A 27113-nucleotide genomic window follows, 5' to 3' on the forward strand; every position below is an offset into this window, starting at 1 on the left:
ATTACAAAAAATCAGTTATCATTGGCATGCAGCAGTTTCTAACTCAAATAGGCTCCATCCAGCACCCTAATAAACTTCTGAAGTAGCTAGGCTACAAGTTTGTGTAAAATTAAGCTAGAAATATCAAGCACTTTCAATGCTTTACTTTAACACCCCAAAATATTTCAACAAATACTAAAAAGTTTGTGCAGAAGGAAAATAGTAGACCATGAGGAAGATTCAGTTAATTAAGCTCAAAGACACACAGCTTTTCTTCTGCAATCTTCTCCCCATGCACTGCTCTAGCAAACTGACTGAGCTTTATTTCATAGAGGGTTCCACCTGTGTGGTTTTGATGTACCTTAATCACAAACACAAGTTTAAAATTTAATGTGAAGCTTATTTACTCAGTATTGGCTTTTCTATCCTATGTCATCCTTCAAACTCACACAGGAGGAAGGACAGAAAAAACCCATAGTTTTTTTGTTTCTTGAGGGTTTTTTGTTTTGTTTGTTTGCTTGTGGTTTGTTTTGTTTGTTTGTTTTTTTAAGTATGTCCACATAACAGAAGTTTTTCAAAAAGTTCAAGATCCCACTGGCAAATGTGAGGCAGCAAAGGAACATGCTAGCGGATTCCTGAGAGTGAGCCATGTATGCAGGGTTCTCAGTGGTAGCAGGGCCTTTGGCCACTCCACCCTTTTTGCCTGTAATTGCCACACACGTTTCATTAACAGCTGTTCTTTAAAGGCTCAGGCTTGTATGCACCGAGGCAGCCTCACAGGGCTATGCAATATGGGGTAAATGCAGTACTTTTGGATATCACATGGTGCTTACTGCTGATGGAAGCAGCCAACCAGTCTGAACACACTTTAGTTCCCTTTTCCTCCAGCACTTCTTGCCTAATATCCTGTGGAGAGCAGTTACTGTTCATGATAATGAAACCCACAAGTGTATCTTGTGAGAAGCAAGAACTCTTCTGTGAGAAGCAGAACTCCTCTTTAGCAAATAAACCAGGCTGTTAAGTTGATACACCCGTGGATTGTTGCATTGAGGGAGCCAGTTTTTCTGCGTGTAACAAAACACTGGAGAGCTTTGGGATATCCAGGTAAACTGTTGTACGTGTTTGTCTTAAAAATACGTGTGGAAAGTTCCAGAAGAAATAGAGTCGGTACAAGATACTGAATATAATTTAATAACTGGAAATCTTTCTGTAGATTTTACTGAAAAGATGCTAAGCTGACAAAATGGACTTTTCTCTCTCAGAGTTTTGTGGCTAGTTCTCTGAAATTTTACTAAAAGTGGTACTAATTTAAGTGACCTTTGCATTTTGAATAATAGCAGAAACAGTATCACTCAAAGACATATTTTAGTTATCCCCTTTGCATTATTTGTTGTTTGTTGTTAGGGTATCAATTAATATACCATACTCTGCATTGAGATGTCAGTGTATGTATTTTGTTAGTAGTTGGTCATGGTATTTTCCTTTCTAGGTATAAGTCAAAATGCTACTCAATGTCTTAAAACTGCACAAAATTTCCTTTAAAATCATAAGGGATCCTGAAATTCTCAAAATAATGGTAGGAACTTTGCAGTGACAGGAATTCAAATTTTTCTTCCTTGAGGCTTGGAGCATTCACTTTAGTGGGATAACCCGACAAATAAGACATTCATAAGACAGTGACTGTCTACACTATATATATAAATAGGTTCTTAGTGAAAAGAAATCTTTCATTTCTGGGCAGATCATGAGAAAATTTACATTAATCTGAAAGAAATAATTGATAAAGGGTACTGGAAGGCACATGAGAAAAATAAATTTTAAAAGAAAGTTATTAAGTATCATGAAATCTTGTGTTTATATAAAATCATGTTGCAAAAATGCAATCATTTTTCAAAAATGGATATGAACTAGTCTCTTTGTATCAGATACAAATTCTTGACGGAAAAATTGAAGCTACCAGGCTTCTGTTGTTGAAGATCAAGTTGCCAGTGTTTGATAGTTCTTATCGTCACTTAAACAGGTACCAAAAAAATCCATTAAGAGAGAAACTTTGTCTTGAGCCCACTAGGACACTGGAGGAAGAGATGATTGCACCTCCATTGATAGTTTGACTTCATAGTCTTTGACAGAAGTAATTTGGGAACAACGTGGGATATAATCTGGCTGTTCTGGTCAAGCCCTATGCCCTCACTTGTCCTGGTCTCAACTCATCTGGACCTGTCCTTTTATTTTTCTGCAGTATGAGTAGCTAGTCTTATGATTAGATAGAAGGTAGAAAGAGTATCGAGAGATATGGAAGGTGTAGAGGAGTGCACAATGGAAAATATACAGAATACACTGTGACCAGGCTGGAACGGCCTTGTCTAATTTTGCGAGTGTATGGCCTCATGTGTGTGCTGTTTTTTCCTTGCTCATGTTAGAGGGATGTTTGAAATTGTGCTCTGAGGGTAACATAGGGGCTGTCAGCCTCTCACTGGGGAATCCCTTAGATTTCTTTCTGTCCTCTCCATCTTAGAGGTCTGCCTTTCATAAAAAACCCTGACAGAAGAATAGCCTATCTCCTCATACTTTAGTATTACCTGTTTAGGGCTCATTTCTCTTTTATACCAACCATTGTATTAGCAAATCTCATATGAGCAAACTTCTTTGCATGCTTCTGCTACATACGTTCATAGGTGCAGAGCATTGCAACATCTCAACTTCACTTTCCAAATGCTGTACTTATTCTTAGAGGGAGTCTTGAACTAGTAATTACAACTAGACTCAAGTGGAAGGAAAGCAAATTGGAAATCTTTTCTGGAAACAACAAAGTTGCATAATGACAATTCTGAGGTGTCTGGAAAATAATCAAGAAATAATTTATCACAAAGTCAGAATGGCACTGCGATGTAAACAAAAAGCTGCACTTCCTCAAATCTACTAACTTCAGTAGACATTTTATCAGACTTTATATAAAGTTGCAAAATAATTTTCAGATCTGTATTTTTCTATAATTCTCTGTGTAATTTTCCTTGTCATTTTTATCCATTTTCTTATTCCTTTTATCCTGCCCATAGGTTACAGCTCAGTTCCATTAATGGTTATCAACTTTTCTGGTTATTTCACTACCACAGAATTCATGAGTAAACATAGTTTTCTTCTTAAGGGGATAGTTTTATAATATTTATTTTATTACTCTCTAGCAAACTCATCACGATCTGATTTTGAGTTTTTAAAGGGTATATTTACACCCCATCACTTCGGAATAGAAATGTAAAAGTTACAATTGAGAAGAGAAGAGATAGGGGGTTTATCCTTTATAAATCAGAGCTGCATGACTTTTCCATTAATTTTTTGTACAGCCAAAAGTTACATATTTTTCATTTGCCTAATTAATGATTGTATGCACACACATCTGCTATTCCATTCCCTGATCCAGTGCTGCTGTTTGAAGAAAGAGTGGCCTCAAGGGACAGTTGAAGTGAAATAATCTTTGGCTTCACCAAGACAAGAAAGTAAATAATAAAGTTATATTAATGCCAAGGCAAAAAAACCAAAACCAAACCAACCAACCAACCAAATAATAGTAATAATAATAATAATAATAATAATAATTAAAACACCCCCCCAAGAAAACAAAACAACAAACCAAAAAACCCACAACTTTTTGTTCAGGCTGCCAGTTAAGACTGTAATATCCATACTAAACTCAGTTTTTTATGTGTTCTTGTGTTCTCATTACAGTGTACTTCTCTACAGAAATGTGCAGCCATATTGTAAATGATGGAGAGTTACACTTGTCAACATTGAGCTGTAATTAAGATGTAGTTGTGGAACAATTCTGTACAAGGGTAACTTGGTACCTGTGTGAATCTCTGATGAAAGCAGTGAGAGGCAGTGAAAGCTCTGTGTATAAAAATATATCTATGGCATGGGAGCTAAAGCCTAGGTATTGATCTAGATTTGAGCAAACACATCTGAATAATGCAACCATCTTTTATCAAAGGAAATATTACTGTGCTCCTTATGTGCTGCTTGCAGTTCAGATCCAAAGTTGAAAAGCCAAAATATTTTGCACCGAGTTTCCAATAGAGAACAAAGGGAAAGTTCAGAAAATAACCCAAATAGCTTTTGCACGAGACTCCTCTTTTGCACAGACACTTTGCACTTTAGAAGGGAAGGGTAGGGGGAACTTAACTTCTTTTCACAATCTTTTCAAGTTCCCATTTCATGATTTACAACCTACTGTATGCGATAATAAAATAGATAACTGTTGTTGCTTCTGGGAAGGGAAGCACAGAAACTGTGTGAATTACCCTATAAGCAGGGCCACAAACAAAAAAATTTTATTTTTTCCCCAGTTCCCCTCTCTCTCCCTGACCAGTCAAGCTCTGCATTAGAAACTACATGGCTTCTAATGTAACACAGCTTATGAGGGCAGAAACTGGTGATGTACATTAAAGAGAAGCAGAAAGATTTCACAGAGTTTCTTACTCCGTTTTGATTCTATTACCTTTACCAGGTAAATGAAAGAGGCCTTTTTGTTAATTGTAAACTCTTGCACATGTCCAGGAGCCTTTTCCTCCTGCCAAGCTTGTAAATATGCAAGACTAAGGCAAGGTTTGTTCACAGTGTTGGGAAGAAATTTACTTTAAAAAATTCATTGATACTCATAAACATGGTAGTAATGAATGGTTCAGTGCATTTGGAAGCATGTATAAATTAATTCATGTAACTCCTGTAATCTTGCTATTGCAAGTGTAGAAAACTCCTCAGAAACCATTTATCATAATAATAAAATTCTCTTCAAAGTCACATTCTCAGCTTCCTAAAGGTCTCCATTCTACATGGTTCTTGCTCGTAAAAGGTATTGTCATTTGCACAGTCCATTTTGTTATATTTCAAATAGAAGAAGTAGCAAAGAAATCAATTTATTGTTATGACTTTAAAAAGAAATGAGTTGCTGAGTTGGCCAAGAAGCTGATCAAATCCATACTTAAAAGCTCTGATTAAACTATAATTACAATACTGCTGGTGGTCTAGATATTGCTGCAGACCTTAGAAAAATATCATGAAATAGTACAGTCAAGAGATCAAAGATGAAAGGCTTTTATTTTCTCCCTGGCACTGCAATTGGCTTAACTGTTTAAGTGGGTAAAACCAGTGCCTTGTGAGGTGTGTTGTGGGGCAAATCTTGAATGGTTAGTGATTTGTATACACACCTGTGCAATGCAATTGTGTGTGTATGTGAGCATGTATGCATTAAACAGCAGTAGGTGGCTTAACCCTGACAATCTCCATAGTAAATGTGTACTTCCTCTCTTCTCTATGTGCACAAAAATACCCAGCAATGTGGTTGCTGGGTGTAAGTTTCATTATGTCTCTCTTGTTTTGGCTGCATTTAATGTAAGTCATTTGTAGCTCAGCATAGTCAGTTTGGAAACACTGAATTTCTTGGCAATGCCAAAAGACTGGGATAGTTACCTTTAAGTTGCAGAGGTCTCTCTCTCTCTCTCTCTCTATATATATATTTATATATATATAACTACTCCAACATAACAGGCTGTTTATGTAATGAGATACAATCAAATGGAAAGCAAAAGGAGCAAAAGTCCAGTTGAGAAGCTCTTGTTATTGAGGTAAAAAAGAAAATCACTGAGCACTTGTTGAACCATAGTAAGTTAAGACACAGCTCATTCTTAAACCTCTATTTTTTTTTCAAACACCTATTTATTATGTTTTGTAGCAATACTCCTTTGTTTACAAACAGATGATTCAGAACACTACCTAGTTATAACATTCCTGCTTTATACCATAAGTTTTACATTTTAACTCACACAGGAAATCCAGGGCCTACTTGTGAATTGTATGTATCAATATATCTGCCATAGCTGAACCTCTGCTGCCACTGTCATCTAAGAGGAGGGCTCCAGAGGGCTCTTGGAACCCAAAGGTGGCCCCTGACCAGTGCAATGGGACCAGCTCACTGCCTTTGGCTCCCATCCTGCGCTGTGATGTGTTTTATTTCCTAAATTCAAATGTATTAAACTTTTGGGGTCAGTCCATAATGAAGACTGGTCCTGAAAGTTACTGAATTGGGCTAACTAATTAAAACATCTATTTTTGGATGAAGCTGAGTTTTATAGTTTTATTCTCTTGGAATTACTCAACTTACCCCCCCCCCCCCCCCCCCCAAGAAATTTAGTAACTTTGACAATATCTGGGGGTATTGATTGTAATTTCTTTCAATTTTACTTCACGTATTTTCATATGTTACCCACACATGCACAGTTTTATTCAGATACAAGATGAAGAGAAACAAGGACAAAGTGCAGGTGGGGGAGCAGAAAATTAAAATATTGCTGAGAAAGGAGAGGAAAATTTACACACACACACATCAACCACAAGAGTTTGTTTTCACAAAGGAACTTGCAGTTCTCCAAAGAGTTGTCAGGAATAACATGAATCTGGTACATTTCCCGAGGTTCCAGTACAATCTATGCTTCTCATCACAGGACAATTGAATTTTTAGATATGTTAATCTTAAAGTTGTATGTAATTTCTTACGTTTTTTATGTGTTCAGTTCACAATTCCAGAAGTAAACAGAAATTATAATATGCCCAAAAGAACCTGCAGTGCCTGAAAGGTAGCACCTGAAAGAAAATTTTTAAATAGCGAATAAATGCTGCAAGGATACAACAGAGTGTTCAACTTCTCTTAACCCTACAGGAAGATGAGTTATATCACCTGTCAGCCAATCAGCAGTACTAAAGCCTCAGACCAGGAAACTCTTTAAGTACAGTATTTGTGAACATTGCAACAGAAGTTTCCCATTGCTGCCCTTTGTTTTTCTCTTATTTATGTTTACAGAATCACAAGCCACGTGTGAAGTTACTCATGGAGAAATTTGAGGAACTTTCCAGAGAGGATGCATCAAGCAACCGGCCCAGCAAAATTCCAAGGCAAGAGATCTGCACAGGATTACAGACAAGGAAAGCAGCACTTGAGAAATTTACAAATAAGGGATATGCTGCGTTTTCTTCAGGACCCAGTACCCATAAATTTTTTCACCCTAAGCCTCCTCTGGCAGACAAGCCTTCAAGTGATGATAAAACAGAGAAAGATCCAAACCCACCACATTTGAACCCAGTGGCACAAAGGTTTGGTGTTCATCTTCAGCCCACTAACAGAGGAAATGAAACAACTGGATGCACTAAATTCTCTGTCAAAACAAGTGACCTGTCAAAAGAGGACCCAAAGCCTTTGAACCCAAAACCTGCATGGAACAAGGTCCTTGCTCCTCCTGATAAAGAAAAAAATCCTCCGGGACCAAAACCAAATTTTAATTTTGCATCACAGGCGAATGAGGCAAAACCAGAATTTTCAAAAGTAGCCGCAATTAAGGAAAAATTAATGCCTGCAACACAAGAAAATGATCCTAAGCCTCTTGTTTCTAAACCACCTCTTGCACAGAAACCTTCTTTAAACATGGAGGTATCTCAGAATGAAGACACTTCTAATAAAAGTGGTTTTATGCAAAGACAGTCAGGACCTAGAACATACATACACGCACTCCAAGAAGCAAAGGAAATGGGTGAAAATAGTAACTCTGCTGCAGAAGGTACAGGCAGTCATTTTCCTAAAATAGCTCTGAAGCCTACAGGCCACAGGTTCAACTTACCAAAAGAAGCCCCCAAAACTGTGGTGGAAAACACTGAAGAGAAGGGAATGACTGCTGCCAAGAACACCTTCCTCAACAAAATCATCCAGGAAGAATCAGGTTCTTCTCACAAATTCCCTAAGATGAATACCGCATTTGCTACAAGAATACCATCAGGTGAACCCCAAGAGAAAGAGGATGGGGACCTGAGTTCTAGAATGCCCAAGAGGAAAATCTTGCCCTCAGTGTTCCATCTGGGCCATCCCCCAAAAAAGCCCATCAGACCCACCACTGTGCACCTGGGAATGTTCCAGAAAAGCTGCCAAGAAAATAGTAAGTCCACTCTGTTCTTGCTTTCTCGGTTATTAGCTTTTTGATGCACTTAGAACCAGGTTAATTTCAGATGGAATCTCCTGTTCAGAAATAACATGACAGTTGTGCTTCAGAAAACCCCTTAACGATGTAGCTTAGGCTTCTGTCTATTCCATACAGGACAGAAATTAAAATTATATTCTCCATTCCTCAGCAATAAAGTTCAGGATGAATGTTTATGTATTGGGTTAGCCTGTTTCTCAAAACTACTCAGATGCAGCTATAACTTGTGTGAGGGAGTATTTTCTCAACAGACATTTAAGTCCAAATTTAATTAAACAGATCAAACTTAGAATCTTCAATTTTAAGTGTAGTTAGTGAGAAAGGGGGAAGCCAAATGGTGTGATTCAGAGCTCTAAAGTTGCTGACAGTGGTTCTCTAACTGCACAGTGTGCATGTAGTACATTAGGTACATTCATGTAATTTGGTTCATACATAATTTGTCCTTGTATCTTCTGTGTCTAGAATGCAGCATAGCTTGTATTTCAGCAGTTCTGAATACATGTAAGGCTGGCCTTCCTGTGGCAGAAGAGGTTCAGAGGGGCTATGGCAGCATGAAAAAGCTCACGAAACAGCTGATTTATCTCAAGAGAAAACGCCTCATTAAAATTACATGCAGCTATATGTTATGTTACTATTAATTCCACTCAAAGATTAGGAATGTATCAGTAATTTAAAAAAATGTACTTTCTTGTCAGCTGCTGTATTCTGGTTTTCCTCTGTTGCCCTACAGTTAAGGAAATGTTCTCACAAATCGAAGATCAGACTAAGATCATCAAATGATGCAAATTTGTGGATGTCTTTAAAACAAACATGCCCATATACAATCTCGATACAGAAAGCCAGCATTTTCAGCCAACTGCACCAGTAAATGTTTTGGATATATAAGAAGAGTAAGAGCTTTGCTAGTTAAAAATTTGAGAAGTCCTGACAATGGCTGGAAATACAGAAAATAACAAATTATTTGAAATGCATTTTTAAAAATTACTTTTAGTAATTAATGGAGGATTTTTTTCTGCTCATTGTTTATTCAGATTTTTTTTATGTTTCCCATTCAGTTATAGACACAAAGCATTTTTTAATTTTCTTTTTAAAACTGAGCATAAGAAATATTTATCCTGTGCATTTAAAATTAACACTGTGAGCAGGGCTGTAAGAATAATATCAGAATTTTTGTTAGAAGGAGGGTGTCCAGTTGTCACTAAGCAGGGGTAAGAGCAGCCACCACCCTGACAGTCATGGGAATGTGACCTAAGGATGGAGTGCCCAGCATGGTGGAACAGGTGGTTTTCCAATTATGTTGCAAAACTCACACACAGCTAAGTAGAAATGAAGGATCAGACGTGTCTTCTCTATCTCACAGTTTTAGGGGCAGGTCGAGAGTGAAAGATTTAGAAATCACATCCATGAGAAGCTGTCCATCATGTCCCTAAACTTCAGCCTTCCCGCGCAGAGATGGCATGTAGACCTTGATATTCTGTTTGGCTTTAATTAATGCATCCCATTTCTTTGCGGCCAGAAGTCTACACAGAACATTTCTGGTGGACAGAACATTTCTAAAACAACAGACAAGTTGTTTTAGATTGAATCCTGAAAAAAAAGTCCTTTTCAACTCAACAGTTATTCATTGTTGATGGGTTTCTTGGAACATAAACAACAAAATCTACCTTCTTTGGAAGGGCAGTTAAACTGAACTATATTTTTCTTTTTTTTTTTTTTTTTTCCAACTGTCATTTCAAGAATCAAAGTCATGTCAGGAAGACACAGCCCTCACAGCACAGATTCTTCCTGTTCATTAGTGTGTCCTGGTGAACCACCACTTTCCATAGTTGCTTAATTTGCTGCTGTGATTCAGGTGCTAAAAATAAAGACTAAGCAAATTAAAAGAAATTTTCCATGCAACAAAACTTTCTGAGATGTAACCTTTAGAGCTTTTGGTCTGTAACAGGGCAAAACTTGAGCTTTGAGTTGTCCTTTGAGAAGAGAAAACCTCAACACATAGTGGTTTTTACACTGGTAAAAACAGGTAATATACAGGGCATGTGCCTGCACTATAGAAAACCTTATATTGCCTGATTTAAAACAGGAGTTTGAATTCTGTTTTCTCAGAAGTATCAATTAACACCTTTTTCTTTGGTTGGTGTCCTTTCCCATGAAACCTGTTTTGCTGGTTTTTGAAAATAAGTATTCATGGGGCATGAAATGACCAGAGAATACTTATTAAATGTTGGAGGCTGAAGGACTTAGTTTTGACACAGCACTTTTAGTTAAGTGTGGGAGAAGGATTTAAATCATCCACCATGCCTGCATTAATACTAAGGGATGTTAGTTTGATTTTGGCCTTGCTGTGGATTAGAAATTTTCACTTAGTCCTAAAAAGCTTTTCATGATAAAACTTCTGTAGATACAAATGTCTTTTTCAGGAAAGTGTGACTTGTAAAGTGCTATTTTCCAGTGAAGGCAGGCTTTAAGAAATTCCTGTCTGGGCCTGCAAATGCATGGCGGTATAGTAAACTCCTGTGTTATGTCCCATTACAGCAATTTTCCCTGATGGATCATATTTAACTCAGCTGAGAATCAGTGAGATGCACATGCCTTCTGTGTTCAGAAAATATTGGTTTATAGTTTTATAAATATTTTATAGATATTGTTATATCATTTTTTAATAAACACCCAAGGTCTTAGAAAAAAAGAAGAGACACAAAGTCATTTTGCTGACAGCTTTCCATGTGAGGCCACAACTGTAATGTTGCTTACTGAGAAGAACCGCACTGAGCGCAATGGGATCATACAGGTACAGGTGGCCACACACATAAAGCCAGCCAGAGGCTGAGCCCCCAGTGCTCTACACACCTCTGCACAACTCCTGAACAACAAACACCAAGGCTTCCGTTTTTCAATGAATAAAAAGTGGGCACATGCTGTTAGTCTGCTTCAGTGAGGAGAAAAATCCTCAGAATTTTTAAGAGTCTCTGCAACCAAGAATATTAAGTCTATGGAGGAAACCCTACCACTCTGGAGTTTTTGAAGCATTACCTTCAAAGGGCAAGGATTTGTCACATAATTCTGCTAAAATATGTGGACAAAACTGTAAATTAAATTACCAGTGTGGGTTGCAACACTGAAAAAGATAAATCACTTATTTATCTGTCTTAGTTAGTTAGTTAGCTAGTTAATCTGCCTAAGAAAACAGATAAACCAACATTGAGTGTTTCCTTGCAGGTAATTGCTTGGAGTACAGCTTGCTGCTGTTATGTAGAAGTACACAAAACCCATTGCAAATTAATATTGAAACTCATTATGCTTGATTATTGCCTTAGCTACAACAGTCTGCAACATTTTCCAAATGTCTTAGAGTATGTTTTTATTTTTAAAGGAATAAATTGTATCCATTTAGCATCAGAAGACAGCTCTCCATTGTGAATTGTCAAAGCTTCTGCAACTGGCAGATCTTCCCCTAAGTATCTCCATTTTTGTTTGTTATGGCTTATGTGCCATAACACATAATCTTGTTCCCTTCAAGACTATCTGATTCTAGTAAATTAACAGTAAGATATGGGCTGTTTGCATCACAGGATGGAGGCACAGAATTCTATTTTTCTCATGTATACACTTGTTATAGTCTACACATGAATTCTGGAGTTGTTCCTGCAGCTGACTGCTCTAAGTCTCATAGAGTCAGCTATAACCACTTCTGAGTGAAGGCTTCAGAAACTAAGATGCAGAATTTAGGACTCAGAAGAGAAACCATGTGAGTGCCCTAGTGGTGCAAGTATTTTCACTTTGTAATTTTCTAGACCTATTATGACTCAGAGGGAAAATGCTCTTAATGGATCTTCATCATTTAGTAGCATTACATTAGCCATGTAATGCTACCAAATTATGAAGATTATATAGAAAATATATTAAAAATCATAGTTCATTATAATTCTTATATAGAAAACTTCCAGTCATTCTTGAAAGTTTTGATTTGAAATGCTACAATAAATATTCAGTATTAGTAGGCACAAAAAATCTTCAGGCCTCTCATGATAAAGTTGTTAGGAAGATTTTGAAATTTTATCTAACAATTTTTTTTTAAATATAATTCTAAAAGGTTCCTTTTAGTAAATAACATTCTTGAGGTCATTGGTTTCCTCTTGAAATTGAACCCTCCTCAGATATGTGCATTTGGAACAATGGTGTTCCTTGTTTGCAAATTCTGAAGAGAAAATCTGCAAACATCCACTATCCAAATGCCAGATTTTGTTGCATGGGAATTTTTAATGAAAATTATTTTTTATATACCATGTCATGTATGATGTAATTATTTTTCACACTGAAAAACTTTTAAACCCCTCATCATTATTTCAGTTTGGGAAATAGTTACATTTTAAGAAAACTTTTCCAGTACATTTTCTTTTGGTTGCCTTTGCTTCATTGTACACATTTTCTTTTGTCTTTTCTTTCAAGTATAAATTAATTACAGAAGGTTAGTTTTAAGTTACTGCTATCTTACATGTCCTCCATCTCTGAATGCCTTAAATTTTTACTTTTTTTTCTTTCATATGAAATGATGCCATGCAACATAAAATAAATTGACTCAAGTTTATAAATATTTTTTACTAGAACCAGAAGTAGTCATTAAGGCTTTTTATCAGAAAAATGAAAAATTTCAACTGCAGTTCAATGTGGAATTAATTTTATGTTCCTCTTTAGGTAAGGAAAGACTTTAGTCTATGATAACACATCTGCAGTTGGAAATCACTTCCCTTATGCCAGTCAGCACTGCCCAGGTGAAGAAGTAGGGATATCTAACCTCATATTTAGTCACCACAAGGCTCAGTCCTGCGGACTTTTACATACTGAACTACTTTGGGTGAAACTGTGAGCCTTCTTTTGGGGGTTAGACTATGTGCATGCTTAATATTTTTCAGCTATCAACCTTAAATGAAGATTTAGATGCTCATTTTTATGTGCTATATATTCTTCATTTGTTTGTCTCTTCATATATGGAAGGGGAAAAATCCCCTACCAGCTATGGGGTCTAGGACTTAATATGTCAACTCTATGATATTTTTGAGAATATAAGGGCTAGAATAGGTGTTAAATGTTATATGAAACATGCTTAAGTCTGTGCATCTCTTGTGGAAGGATTTTCCGATTAAGACAAATGAGAAGTTTTGCATAAAAAAAGACATATTCTCCGTCTGCTTTGATCATCTTTTTCATGATGTATGAGCAGCCATCAGCAAAGTGATCTGAGAAAGGGTGGAGGCTTAGGTGTTCATTTCCCCCTTTTTCCCTTTGTCTGAAATTCCACCCTTTGGGGATGTAATTTTGTTTGCACCCAAGAGGAAGAAAAGAAAAGAAAAGAAAAGAAAAGAAAAGAAAAGAAAAGAAAAGAAAAGAAAAGAAAAGAAAAGAAAAGAAAAGAAAAGAAAAGAAAAGAAAAGAAAAGAAAAGAAAAGAAAAAAGAAAAGAAAAGAAAAGAAAAGAAAAGAAAGAAAAGAAAGAAAGAAAGAAAGAAAGAAAGAAAGAAAGAAAGAAAGCAAGAAAGCCTAACCACATAACTGGAAGGAGAATCAGGAGAGATGAGGAGAATAAATGAAAAAAAAAAATATATATATATATATATAGAAGATTGTACCTAGGCATTTTTAAAAGTAAGGTCTGTGCTCAAGGGGAACAACAACCAGAAACTTTCTGTGCTCTTTGTTTTCAAGGTGTGAGCAGTGTCGCAACTGAACTTAGTTGCTACAGTATGTGTAACAACGGCATTATCAAAAACACTGAGCTTCAGCTCAGTAAGTTTACCTGCTCGCTCTGAGCAGCTCCAAAGCAGCATAATTGTGAAACCTGAAACCAGGGCTTGTATCTAAACTAAAATGTGGTTAGGGAAGCAGAGCAGAGCCCAGCTCTCTGCACATTACAGATGAAGTAGGAAGTGGCAGATCAGCTGCTGCAGATGTTTTTGCAGGTTCTTAGTAAACCCTCTGTAAAACCCAGAAAGCTTCCCAGGTCTTGCATGTAGAAGGGGTGAAGTGCTTTGCAGTAAAACTGAAAAGCATATTGGATTTGCAGGGTAACTCAAAAGCATTTTGTTTTGTAAAAGGATTACTTTAAAGCGCAGGACTTTCTGATGTGCAACTGCTTTAAAAATCCTGAAGTGATTTTATGATGAAAGCTATAAAAATTCACTATGAATTTTAAAATTATATGTATTTTTTCATGCAGAATATTTGAAGTTTCCTTGTAGTACTTGCTCATTGTCAGGTTTTCTTAACCTTACTAAAAGCAGGAGTCAACAACACACCAGGAAGTCACTGCATCAGGGGTCAAAGGGAATAAGTTCTCAACAAATGCCATACTCTAGGCCAAAGAAAGAAGGTGTGGTTTTTTTAGAATGCAAAGTCAAGAATCAGTTTTTTCCTTGTATATGCAAGAGACTGCATTGTTATAGAAGGGATTTTCTTACATATGTTTATGTATTTGTGCTGTCTATTTATGGTAAAGCTTGTGTGATGAGATCACTCAAAATCGAATGTGCACTGCTGTTCAGTTTCGGTTTTATTTACGATGCAGCCTTGGACCAGAAATTTGTGGATCAAGGTAATGGATAGACTGGATGCTACAGCCTGATACCTTAAAACAACATTAACAGTTCAGTCTTTGTAGTTGAGTCTTGACTGTTTGGAGACTGGAGGCCAGGCTAATGCATTTGCAATAGAGTGTGTTGCAGATAAGATCAACACAGCTGCTCAGAGCTATCTGGGATTTCTGAAGTGCTCCTGGCCTTGGGAGCAGGTATACATTGCTGCTGCAGTCCAGCCAAGGGTAAGAAAAATATGAATGGCTGAAGCCAGACCACACTCTGCTAAACTGGATATTTTCCTGCTTCAAGGGAGATTATCAAAATTATCATTTGTCATTGTTGCCAGTTAAAAGCTTTGTGGCAAATAAATGCATTCTATTGCAATACTGATTGGATTGAACAGATGGCTTTGTATCTTCAGCTGATGGATGTAGAACTGCAGGTGTGAGTGCTAAAAAATATGTGGGTTTTTTTTCCTTTTGACAGCTTCTATTCTGCTCAGGTTGATAACTGGAATGTTCACATTCTTCTGTATGCCAGTCTCTGACCCAAACGCCAAGTTACCCTGGTATTTAGGGAAGCAATAAATAGAGGCATGTCATTTAAGTTTCATTAATACTGGAGCCAAAATCACCATTGCATATGAGTCAAATTAATTTTACAATTTTGTAAAACAGAGAACCATCTGTGACCAAAGAGCTGGTTCTCCTAAGATTCCCATCCCACCAAGAAATGCATGTTCCAGGTGTACTCCATTATGGACTTTGGGCAGTGCTAGGACTTCTCTTCGTTTTGCCACATATTTATGGTGTTAGCATCTCAGGACAGAGTGATAAAGTATCTTAGGACAGCACTGAAGGTTTTAGTAGGATGAGAATGGCTGCTTTCTCTGCCCTGAATGCTTTTGCCCACGTAGAATTTACAAGTTCCAAAAGATCTGGACTTCTAATTTCTCTTTGAGTTCACATGAAAAAGGCATGGAAATGATGCTCTTTTATACGGGTTGATTTCTTCTACTGTAGAACAGAGAATATCTGGACATGAAGGGAAAATGGAATCTTTCTCTAGATGGCATACTGGCTACCAAAGGTGTATCAGTGTTTCCCTTTCACAAGCCAAGAATGGCAAGGGTCAAAGTCACAAGTACTGCATCAAGACAACTTCAGTGTCCTTCACTTCCCGATAAACAAGCATTCTTAAGAATGTAAGTGACCTTTTGGCCACTGCCCATATTGGAAGTTGTTTGAAAAGGTTCTCCAAGAACACAAGATAGATTTTTTTCAGTGTTCTGTGCATAGTTGTACTATAAGTGCTGAGGATCTGGGCATGATTAAAGAAGTTTAATGCCACAAGCAGCAGTGTAATGGGATATTTGGGACATTATTTGGAAACAGAGGTGTTAGCTGTCAAAGCTGCCCCACTGTGACCACCCTTAACAATGCTTACTGTGATGAGAGTGCTTCAGAGGCATATGAAGTCAGGATATATTTTCAGTTTGATTTCTTGATCTGAGTGTTTGCAGCTGACTGCTGTTTCACTACCTCCACTCCAGAGCTTTTCCATGTTTTCATAGTATCAAGCATCCCAGAATAAAATAAAATTTTAAAAAAATATATAAAAAATAAAAAAAATTAAAAAAAAAAGGAACTGGAGTCAAAATTAAATGCTCCATTAAAACAGGAAAAAACAAGCAAACAAACAAACAAACAAAAAACCCCAACCACATTTGAAATGTTATTATAGCTTAGGCTCAGCAGGCCTGATTATAACACCTTTTTTCCCAAACAGCTTTTCAGCATATCACTTTCCTACCTAAATCATTCCACTATTTCTAGTATTAGAATTAAAATACTTTACACCTACTTCAATCTTGGCCATAAGTGTAACTAATTAAGCTATTAAAACTCTAAAGGGAGAGAAGAGTCAGTTCTAATAGTTAGAAAATTAAAAAGCAGTACTTCCATTAATATGATGACCATTTAGTTACTTTAAGATCATAACAAACTACAAAAATTGAAAGGGACAGGTTGTTCAGCCTTTATACTTATAAATAAGCACTTAATCTAAAATGCATGTGGTGTCCTTTCCTGGCTCAGTTTCCTATTGCCTGGATTTGGCTCTCAAGAGACATCAGATGAAAGAAGTATTATGCACAGACACTTGGGAAGAATTTTTACCTTAGTCCTACAAATTTATCACAAGAAGTAATACAATGTTATGACAAAAGGTTCATAAGATTGTTATGCACATACACAACACTCTCTTAGAGCAACATAGATAAAACCACAGAAAAACTGACATATGATTCCTTATTAAAACACAAAAATAAATTTGAGAGTATCATTAATATCAATTAATGTGGCTTTCAGGAAAACAAAACACAACAACAACAACAAGAATCCTGAACAAACAAACAAAAAAACAGATTTCTTTTCAGTTGCTTTCTTTGATTAGAATCTAGAATTCAGCTGGAGATACATGTTGTCAGTTGTATTCTTCTTTTTAAAAAGTTTTAGGGCAATGAGAAATTATAGCTGGTAGTCTGTGGATGAATAAAGACTGTGAAGAATTAAATGCTAATACATAACCTGCAGATACTCAGATATGAGTAACAGTCATGTGTAACCTTGGCTCATTTAAGCAAAGTTTGCTTTTATTCAAATGCAGTTGCACTTATATAATGAAGAAATGTAAACCATACCTGTGAGACAAGGCTGTGTAATGATTTTGGGGAAAAAATCAAGTTATAAGCAACTCTACAATTTGGGCAGGGATTATGATGAGACACAACAGTATAATGCATAAGGGTTATCAGCTTGTAAGCTCTAAATCCTTGGAATTTTACCCTTAAAGAATTTTTAAATAGTTACAAAGTTTTTGAATAAAAGCTTTTTCCTTACGGGCATTAGTTTAATAGTCAGGAGTCTGCACTTCCAAAACAGGAGGAGATATGACAATTGGAGAAAATACTGAAATCCCCTGAATGCAATCAGCAGAGATATGGCCAGATGAAGAGTGACTTGCAATTTTCATCACTACACGTGGCAGACAAGTGCATGCTCTGTCTGTAGAATTCCAGTGCCAGATTTTCTGGCGTTAGAAAGGTTGGAGAGAAAACAGAAATAGCTATGAATTAATTGCTACATGGGGGGAGGAGGATGGGGACAAAGGATAACAAAGGATGACAAAGGATTGCTGACAAAGGATGTCAGCATAGAATTGGAAACTATATAAATCTCGATGTATAGGGTAAAAACAACTGTACTAGAACTTATGCCATAGATTTATCCTACTTCTTCAACATGGACCTCAAAGCATGGAAATTCCACTTTCACTGGTAGAAAGTGCCTCCTAAGAAATGCTGCTGGCCTTTAAACGTGTTACATACTGCCTCTTCACTATGGAAAAGAAGTGGGAAAAAGTATAAAATATTTCCTTTTTCACTACCAGAGACTTAGGTATGAATTTTGTTTTACCCCAATCTCACCACATTTCCCTGAACAGTCACCATTTGTTCAATATATTTAGGAATTCAAGTTTTCTAGAACTTCTCACTATTCTCCTTTGGGTACTCTCCAGCTGGCACATGTTGACCCTGCTGTAGCCTCCTCAGTGCTAAGAGAAAGGATTATTTCACTTGACTTTTGGGCTATATTTTTGAATAAAATGATAAAAAGATAAGTGGTACAAATTTAATCCTCGCATATCTTAAATTGTAAAGATCTTCTTTTGTAAGATGCATTTTCCTTAATGCACAATCCTCAAATGAATTCACCTGCATAATAGTCCATGCTGGAATATCAGTATTTTGCTGTTTAAGTAATGGAGGAATTTAACAGGTTTAAAATGCATCATTGTTCGTATGTATATTGACAAGTTAGTCCAAGCATCCATGAAGAAATATGTAGGCCTAATTTTTGAGTTGTGTTGCAGTAAGTAGAAAAACTGTCAAGGCTTGATAATTTCACTTCGATTTCCATGTGAGATATGGAAAGGTCCATCCTAAAGTTATCAATTCCCCTTTTCCGGTCTAAAACAAGGACAGAATTCCAGATACCCAATAAGCTAAAAAAGCTCTTCCAATAGCTTCTTGCGATTTTTAGTCTTGATATTAAGCTTTAGTAGATATTTGTTGCTTTTCTGTGTTTTGCGCCACTTTTTTTTCCCATGTGGTTAACATTTCCTTCACTTAACAAGATTTTAATCTCTCACAGGTGTGAACTTAAATAACATCTCCAGAAGACAAAGGGTTTCTTCCCAGCTGTAGTTGATTTTAACATACTCTGAATTTGCTTTTTCCCTCTGTTTTTCTCTTCCTTGGGTTTTTCTTGATTTGTCTCCATGCAGCTGGGGGACAATTCTTTTTAGGTAGATTTTAATCCACTAATGATACTAAAAAAATGATACTTCAAAAACATTATGGCATCCAAACTCTGACTTAATTTGCTTGTGTAGAATAATTTCTCTCAAAATCAACCCTCACAGCACTGCTTTCTATGGTTTGGTTGTGGCATGTGCAGGGAGCATGAATTCAGTGCAGCACACATGCACGCCATCTCACTCATGTGATTGTGACTTCTGTGCCTGATGCACAGCACCTTTTTTTTTTAAGGCTACACTTGACTTTTGAGGGTGTAGCTACTGTGCAGCTTCCCTGACTGCCACTTTTCTAGTCTGAGCTTGCCAGAAAATTAGGTCCAGACTTTTACAACTTACATTAAAAATGTATTTGAAGATGTTCAGAGACCTGTACCTCTATAAATGCCAAAATGTACTTTCATCTCCCAGCCCTTCCCTTAAAATTCTTTCTCTGAGCAAGAAAAACTCAGCAAGACTACATCAGTGCTTATATGAAACTCTGCAGCTGGTCTTTTTAAGCAAATTGTGGAATTAAATTATAATTTAATTTTAAAACACAGTCGTTAATATATTGGGTGAACTGTGCTGCTTTTGTGTCTTGTTCGTGGCTTGGCAAAGACATTTTTGAGACCTTGTACAGGTGGAGCATTCTTGAATGCAGAGTCTCCTTCTCTCCTCTTTACTTCTTACTCTGATAAGATAGTGCAGCAAATATATCTCAGAAAAGGTTCAACAAAATATATTTTCTATGGGGTGTATGCAGTACTGGTATCTTACTCAAATCTTCGAAACTTCATCAAACACAGCAAAGTTCCTCCCTCAGATGTTTGCTTGATAAATTCAGTCTGTTCTGCTTTATTTCAGATCCTAAAAATGAAGATTTGAAACAGAAAGCACCTTCTTCAGCAGTACTTGCCCCACCCCTACCTCCATCACACTCTACTGGGCAGTTGCCACCTCCTCCACCAGCCTCTCAACCATTCCTGCAGGTGCCAGCAGCTCCCAGTCTGCCTCCCAGAAACATCAAGCCCAGCTCTGAAACAATGTGAGTGAACATAAGCCACAAGGTCTCTATTTTCTCACCTTTCTCTGCCTATCACTTTCCTCCTGCAGCAGCAGGCAGGGGATGCATGGGTTCCAGGTTTCTGAGAGAGGGGAGTCTCACACTACTTTCCATATCCCACCCTGTACTTGGCCTGTTTAGAATTAGCTTTTATTAGTTTGAACCCTCCATCTATTCAGTTGTTTCCCTGAATTGTCTTGGCTATAACAATTTTTTTTTGCCTATGTGGGTGAGGGTAGGGGTTAGAGAACAGACTGGGTTTTTATTCCAGAGCAATTCAAAGACTTGAAACACTGATAGAAAATCAGTTGCCTAAATAGGTTTTCCCTGAATTTTTCTGGGCAAAGAGGGCAAGGAGGGTCAGGTCTATAAGCCAATACCCCAGGAAGCAGCTTTGCAAGCTGGAGGAACTAAGCTCAGCAGTGGCTGGGTAACTGCAACAAAGCCAGGTTGTGGCCTTGTGTGATAACCCTGAGAACCCTCTGTTGATATGGGGCTCCTTTCTTTATACTGCTTTGAAGAGCTGTCTACAAAAGTGGATCTCTGTTGACAGAGTTATAAGTACTTAAGACCAGCATCAAATCTGACCAGAATGAAGCTGAGGCTGAATAATGAGCTGCTTTCTGGCCAGCAGGTACTGCAAAGAGCATCAAACAGCAGGCAGGGAGAGTTAGTGAGGTGTGTCGAGATCAGCAATCAGAGTGCGACAGCATCAGTCCTGCCTCACAGCTGCAGTACCTGCAGCACCCGTGCTGAGTGTCCTCCTCTTTACCAAGGCATGAGAGCCAAGTTTGATATCAGACACTCATGAAACATGCCTCCAGATGCTCTGTCTGCTCTCCCATTCCTGTGCGCCTTGTGAAGTCTCTCCTCTGCTGAAAATTTGTGCCTGGGTGCACTTTTGCAAAGGTGACACCTTCACTTTCGCCTGTCTCCATGCTTCCCCATCAAGCCAATTATAGAACATCCCATTCTGCTTTCAAGTCCTTTTTTGATTACACTTCTTTGATGATGGCAGTCAGCCCTTGTTTCCTTTCTGCCTTATAAAGGCCTTATAAAATTAGAAGTCCCTGATATTATTAGTTATATTGTCAATTCAATTTCTTGTTTCTCTCATTTGGACAACATTTTAAATCTAAGAGGACTGGTTCTACCTTGCCTAATCTTTGCACCATTGTTTCCTTTATCCCTTGTTTAGACTTTAAGCCCAACAAGTCAAAGTCTCAGAGCTATATTTAGCATTGAGCAAAAGTCTGACATTGTACTTTTGCACTGCGTAAAAAGCCTGCACCTGCAAAAATGGTTAAGCCCAACAGATTCTTTCCATAGTCAGATTATCTGCCTATGATATTTTTCATACCATGCTCATCTTCATGGTATCTGAGTGCCTTTGGCTTTGATGTTTTTTACTCAGGATCAAGGTGGCCCCACCTGAAACACTGAGTCACAATCAGGGAGAACAATTTAGAAAATCTTCTGTGTACTTAAGTAGGATATAGGGCTCAATAGACTGTTCAGCTTTTCTATAAAATAGATAATAAAAAGCACCAGAAAAATGGTGAATTATAAAACCATCTTCCTAAGTTTCACATGTCTACCTTTTCAAACTTACAGAAACCTAGAAAATGAAGAAAATTATGATGACGTTGAATTTGTTTCACAGGGTAAGATGCATACATTTTATACATTTTAGTTAATGGCTACTGTGAGAAGCTGTAAGCATGTTGTATTTATGAGATAAACAGAAGTTTCATAACACTAATGGATCTACTGTTCTGTGATTAATGTGACAGACTCTCAGAAATTGCTTTAAATTTCTTTCTTCGCCCTCCCTGCCCTCTTTTTCTTTTCTTTCTTTTTTTTCTTTTTTTTTTTTTTCTTTTTTTCTTTCTTTTTGTTTTTGTTTGGTTAGAAATATGGTGGGACCTTAAATTACCAGATTTTCAGATCCAAACCAAAATGAATATTACTCTTTCAGAGTTGACATTGTCTAGTCTGGTGAGGGAGACACTGTTATATACATGATTAAAAAAAAAAAAAATCAGTTGACTGTGCTTTTACTGTTGCTTTGTGTTCTGAGGCAGTGAGAGGCAGTGAGAGGCAGTGAGCTGTACCAGGAGCAGCAGAGAAGCAGATTGTGACACAAAGAATTTCAATCTGCCTTCTGATCCCTCCTTGGTGGCATTTGGTCTGTGCCAGGCACACTGTGCATCATTTAGTGTGCTAGCCACCCACAACTCACAGCACTGCAGACTGTGCAGCTGAAACAAAGCTTTTCTTACCTACCTGCCTGCAAAGTAAGGAGGAAGCAGGAGATTCACAGAATATCTTCTGCTCTCTGGGGCAGAGGCTGGATTAGAAAAAGAGCCTTTGGCCTACTTATTCTGCTATTGGGTTGGTGCAAGCAAGTTCTTTCAGGTCTGTTTGGATTTATTCAGTTTTTGACAATTACTTTTACATATAAATAGTGGTTTTGTAAACTAATAGCATAGGTAAATTCACCAGTGTCATTAAAGATTTTTTTAAAACAAAATGTTCCACTTTTAAAATACATAGTGAAATATTCTGTTTGTAGATATTTTTAGTTTACAGTGTTCTACAAAAGCAGTCTAGAAAAACTGAATTTTACATTCATACCTTCATCAAAAAACAGAAGTCTGCACATTTTTATACTTAACACCACTGATGTTATAGACAGTTTTAAATAGTTAATGCTGGAATTAATTGTTTTCTGTACAAGAAAAAAAAAATAAATATCCTGGTTTTATTTTTCTGTTCCTGTAGGTCATGGATATACACAGAAGGTGAGTACTATCTGCTGACATAAACCTATCCTTTTTTAGCAAAAAACTTAAAAATTTTGTAGTACTTTTTCAACACATTAGACAACTACTTGCAGATTTAATCCAGTGTATTCACAGCAAGTTGTAGAAGCAGTTATTTGTTGTGAAGGATAGAAATAAAATCAGGGAAGTAGAGTAAACTGGAACAAATATCAAAGCTAGCTAGACAACAAAAATTGATTAAAAAAAAAGAAAATGCAAAACTATACCTTCTATTTATTACCACTGACATTTCATTTTGCTGGAATTTTCCAGAAATAATAGAAGTAATGGCCCTGTTCCATTCTAATAATAGACTATTTCAGTTAATATTTCAGTAATCACAGATCTTTATCAATGTGTTTAAGCACCTGGCTATATAAGGACTAAGACAATCTCTTGGACCTTAATCTGAGTCCCATTTAGATCCTTAGCATTCCAGTTCAGTGGGGCTAACCCATGACCTTCATCATGGCAGTGCAAGCATCAGCAATAATAAAGACTTTACAGGACACACTTTGCAATTGAAACATCCACTTTGGATTAAGCAATGTGCTCATGTGATTCTAACAATCCCAGGCTTTATAGGTGCGATGTTGTAAAAAAAAATCAGAAATAAAAGAATAGTGTGTTTGAATAATGGACCTGTTTTTGGAAGAATAAAGGTATTTGTGTTTTGCTATAAATGTTTTTTATAAAATTTTTATGAAGCTTATATAGCAGACCAAGTTTCTTCATGTCTTTCCACTTGTACTTAGACCATTGAAAATAGATTATTTTTTATAGGGCCAAGAAAGTGATGCAGAGATGTATGAAGACATTAATGACATCAGGTAGTAATTCTAAACTCTATAACCTATTGTATCTTTATTACTATCTTTTCTAATAAGTGTATTTAATCTGGCACAAAACTGTCTTTCCACTGCAGTCCCTGCCAGGGATTACTGTCTTTATTCATTTCACCTGGAGAAAGTCTGGCTGTTCACAAGTTCTTTCCCAGTTAGATCTGCCATGCCCTGGCATGGCAAAACTCCTGCAATTAAATAATGTAGTTGTGATCAAGGTAACAGAACTCTGATTTCTGATATAAGGAGTATGTCTGAACCGCTGGTTGGAATTACAGCCTAGGAGAAAAAGTAAGCTCAGCCCCAAGGTATTATGGTCCCAGATAGATTTTTATTTATTATTATTATTTATTATTTTTATTGCTTTTCAGATAAATGTTCTTAGAACTCCTATGAGAGGCTGGATTAATGATTTTCATTGCCTGAGTCAACTACTATTGCTATAGAGATGGAATACAAACTCTGCTTATTCTTCTTCTGTTTAGATCTTTCCTTTGATGACTTTCCTGCCCCAGTAATATCTAAATCTATGTGATTTATTGTATTATGATAGCCGAAGAAAAACTATAATTGTCTCCGAATAAATAATTGATGTAGAATATTTCAGATGTATAATAATTTTCAGCAAAAAAATTTTGTTGAATTCCCTTTGATTTCTAACCCAAGTGATCCTCATTTCAGACTTTTTTTTTTAGCAATTTGAGCCTGCCTATTTAAAAAAAAAAAAAAAAAAAAAAAAAAAAAAAAAAAAAAAAAAAAAAAAAAAAAAAAAAAAAAAAAGAGTCTCACTCAATCAGTTCCATAGTGTTTCTAAAACATAGGTCTTCCAGTCCAGCCAAATGGCAGAACCGGAAATATAGTCCTAATTCCATCCCAGGTTCCCAGAACCCAATACCTTCCAGTACATGAGGCCCAGCAGGCAGTGTACCCTGGTGTCAAGAAATGAGAGCAGAACTCATTGACTCATTTGTGTAGACTGCTGGAATAAGTTGCAATCAGGTTTAAAAACACAGTCCAGTGGTAGCTCAAGCTTCAGGTCAGCCTGTGTCAGCTACTGGTGGCCTGGCTAAATATTTAACAGCTGCATCAACACCTAGACTGCTGCCAGTTCGCAAGCATACTCAACGAAAATTATCTCAGAGACATTTGGGCACACACACATGGAGCGGGATAACCTTTTCTGGTGCGTTGTCCTCATGAGGGCAGACACTTTAACTTACATATTTAATAAAGGGCTGCTTACTCTATCTGTGGCAGTTACATGATGATTTAGAATCTATAGCCTTGATTTCACTTGGAGAAATCTGTTTTCATCACCTGCAGTTTTTTTGTCAGCCTTGGGTAAGGTAGATCTAAGAAAGATTTGCTTCACGTATTTTGTCATGGCAATGCACTTTCAGATCACCAAGGGGAAAAGAGAAGATGCGGGACAAAGAGGATAAGAGGAGAATGGACCAAGAGAAGAAAGAACAAAAGGAAAGAGAAAAGAAAGAGCAGGAAGTGAGGAAAAAGTTCAAAGTAAGCTTTTTATTTGGTAATATGAACATAGGTATGCAAGAAGCATTATTTAGCATTGTCAAGTTCAAAATATACTTTCCAGTTGGCTACAAAACTATTTGTCATGGTAGGTAGTTCAAACACCTGCATAAATTCTGGATGAGGGTTTAAGCTTCTGTTTTTGTTTGGCATATGTTTGAATGCAAGTTCTGCACTGTTGGATGGCAAAGACTGTGTGCTTACACAGTTTTCATTAAATTATTTTCTCACTTTTTTTCTGTGTAAGAAAGCCTTAAAATAATCTGTTCTCACTTTTCTGTTTTGTCCTGGTCTGGTCTGGTGGTAAAGGTGTCGTGACCTTCCTCACTAGAAGCATCTTTAAAATGACACCTAGATCAACAGAGGCACAGGCACTCTCAGGTGGAGATTTGCTGTTTGTGCACTCCCAGGTGCAGAGAGATCAGCTCTTTGTGCACTCTCAAAGGGCAGAGTGATTGACTCTTTGGGAGGCTGCCTGAGCAGCAGAGCCACGTTTGCCACCCCAGGCAATGCAGGCGTAAAAGCAGAGAGACTGGGTCTTTCCAGTCTCCAGGAGAGCTTCTTTATTCCACAAAATCCATGTAGAAAGAACGCCATGCTCCTTGGGGAGATGGATTATATAAAGTAGCCAGGGGTGGGATTTCACAACTTGGCCAGTGGGGAAAAGAATTGGGAAAGGCACCAATCAGGGGAAGGATCCAAAAAGAACCAATCAGGAGGGGTAAAATCCAGGAACAAGGAGAATAACCAAGGGGGTATGAAACATTAACATAGAAATTCAAAGGCTCATGGGTTGAAGTATCATCTTCCTCACCTTGAGCCAAGGAAAACTCTCAAAGGGACTTTCTGAAGGGGGAAGGATTGCTGACTGAGGCAGCATAGGGGCAGTTCTTCAAGGGAGTGGAGCATTCTGTGTAGACACTGTTTCTAACAATTTATTTTATTAGAATAGCATCAAAAGTCTTTAATAAAAGTGGGAGTAGAGTCACACACAGGTGGAGTTTTTTGCTTTCCTATAGTCAGATGCAAAAGTATTTAGCCCTTTGAGGATTTCAAAATTGTATCGTGACACATTTCATTTGCCTTTTTAGGAAGAGACTTAGAGTAAATTCCAGCCTAAATGAGGAGGAAAATAAGACTTGTATAGGAGAGTTACAGTCATTCTCTGGGGCTAAATGATGAAACAGTTCTTTCTGTTTTAAATAATTTTTGCATAGCTGGTGGTCAGCCTGCTCTCACAGTTTACAAGTCTGCCAGTGAGTTTTTCTTAACTAATATCCATTCACAATTCTCCATTCTGCTACTTTCAGTGTCACTGTACACAGTGGGCGGCTTTGTTTTTCTTCCTGTTATGCTCTGTACACATAGAGCTGTAGTGATTCACATCATGGCCTTGGTATGCTGTGGAGAGCCTGACATGAGTCAAGAAGCACACATAGTGTGCTTCATATTAAGGATACACATAGTTAATAATAATGAGTTAGCTGGTGTTCATTAGACACCATTAGACAAAGTCTGTTTTTTAGACCAATCACAAGAAGTGTAGGCATTAGTGCACAGAAAACTTTTAGCTTATAGACTGTGCTTCTGCAGCCATTACGGTATTTTATTATTAAACAAATATATTTTAGGGTACATTTTCTTTCCCATTTGTTGGCCACTTATACAGGATAGATATTCCTGAGTTAGTTTGTAATTGGCAAGAGCAATAAGCCTCTGAAATACATATCTTAAAGTCACAAATACTAAATCCCAAAATAGCTTCATCATAACATAAACACCTCACAAAGTGAATCCTGAACATAAGTAAACAGTGTGATCATCTCTTGTGAGTACTTGCAAGATCATTTATAGAGTAGAATTGTAAACTCAAAGCATTATGTGGCAGACTCATTAACATTAATGTTAATAAATATTTACTCA

General features: G+C 37.1%; 1 protein-coding gene across 3 annotated transcripts in view; it reads left to right on the top strand.

Annotated features, from left to right (window-relative positions):
• Window positions 1-27113, top strand: part of FYB1 (FYN binding protein 1) — a 56926-nt gene that overhangs the window by 12746 nt on the left and 17067 nt on the right. For 2 of the 3 annotated variants that reach the window (XM_040090769.2, XM_058424162.1), the window contains exons 2-7: window positions 6830-7952; window positions 19789-19969; window positions 21602-21651; window positions 22772-22791; window positions 23596-23642; window positions 25055-25172. In XM_040090769.2, the coding sequence (XP_039946703.1) occupies window positions 6830-7952; window positions 19789-19969; window positions 21602-21651; window positions 22772-22791; window positions 23596-23642; window positions 25055-25172 (1539 nt within the window). Of the gene's footprint in view, window positions 1-749; window positions 1084-6829; window positions 7953-19788; window positions 19970-21601; window positions 21652-22771; window positions 22792-23595; window positions 23643-25054; window positions 25173-27113 lie in introns of those variants that run through there. The other variant, XM_040090768.2, reaches the window with a different exon arrangement.

Source organism: Hirundo rustica, chromosome Z (genome assembly GCF_015227805.2).
Source record: "Hirundo rustica isolate bHirRus1 chromosome Z, bHirRus1.pri.v3, whole genome shotgun sequence".
Classification (NCBI taxonomy): domain Eukaryota; kingdom Metazoa; phylum Chordata; class Aves; order Passeriformes; family Hirundinidae; genus Hirundo; species Hirundo rustica.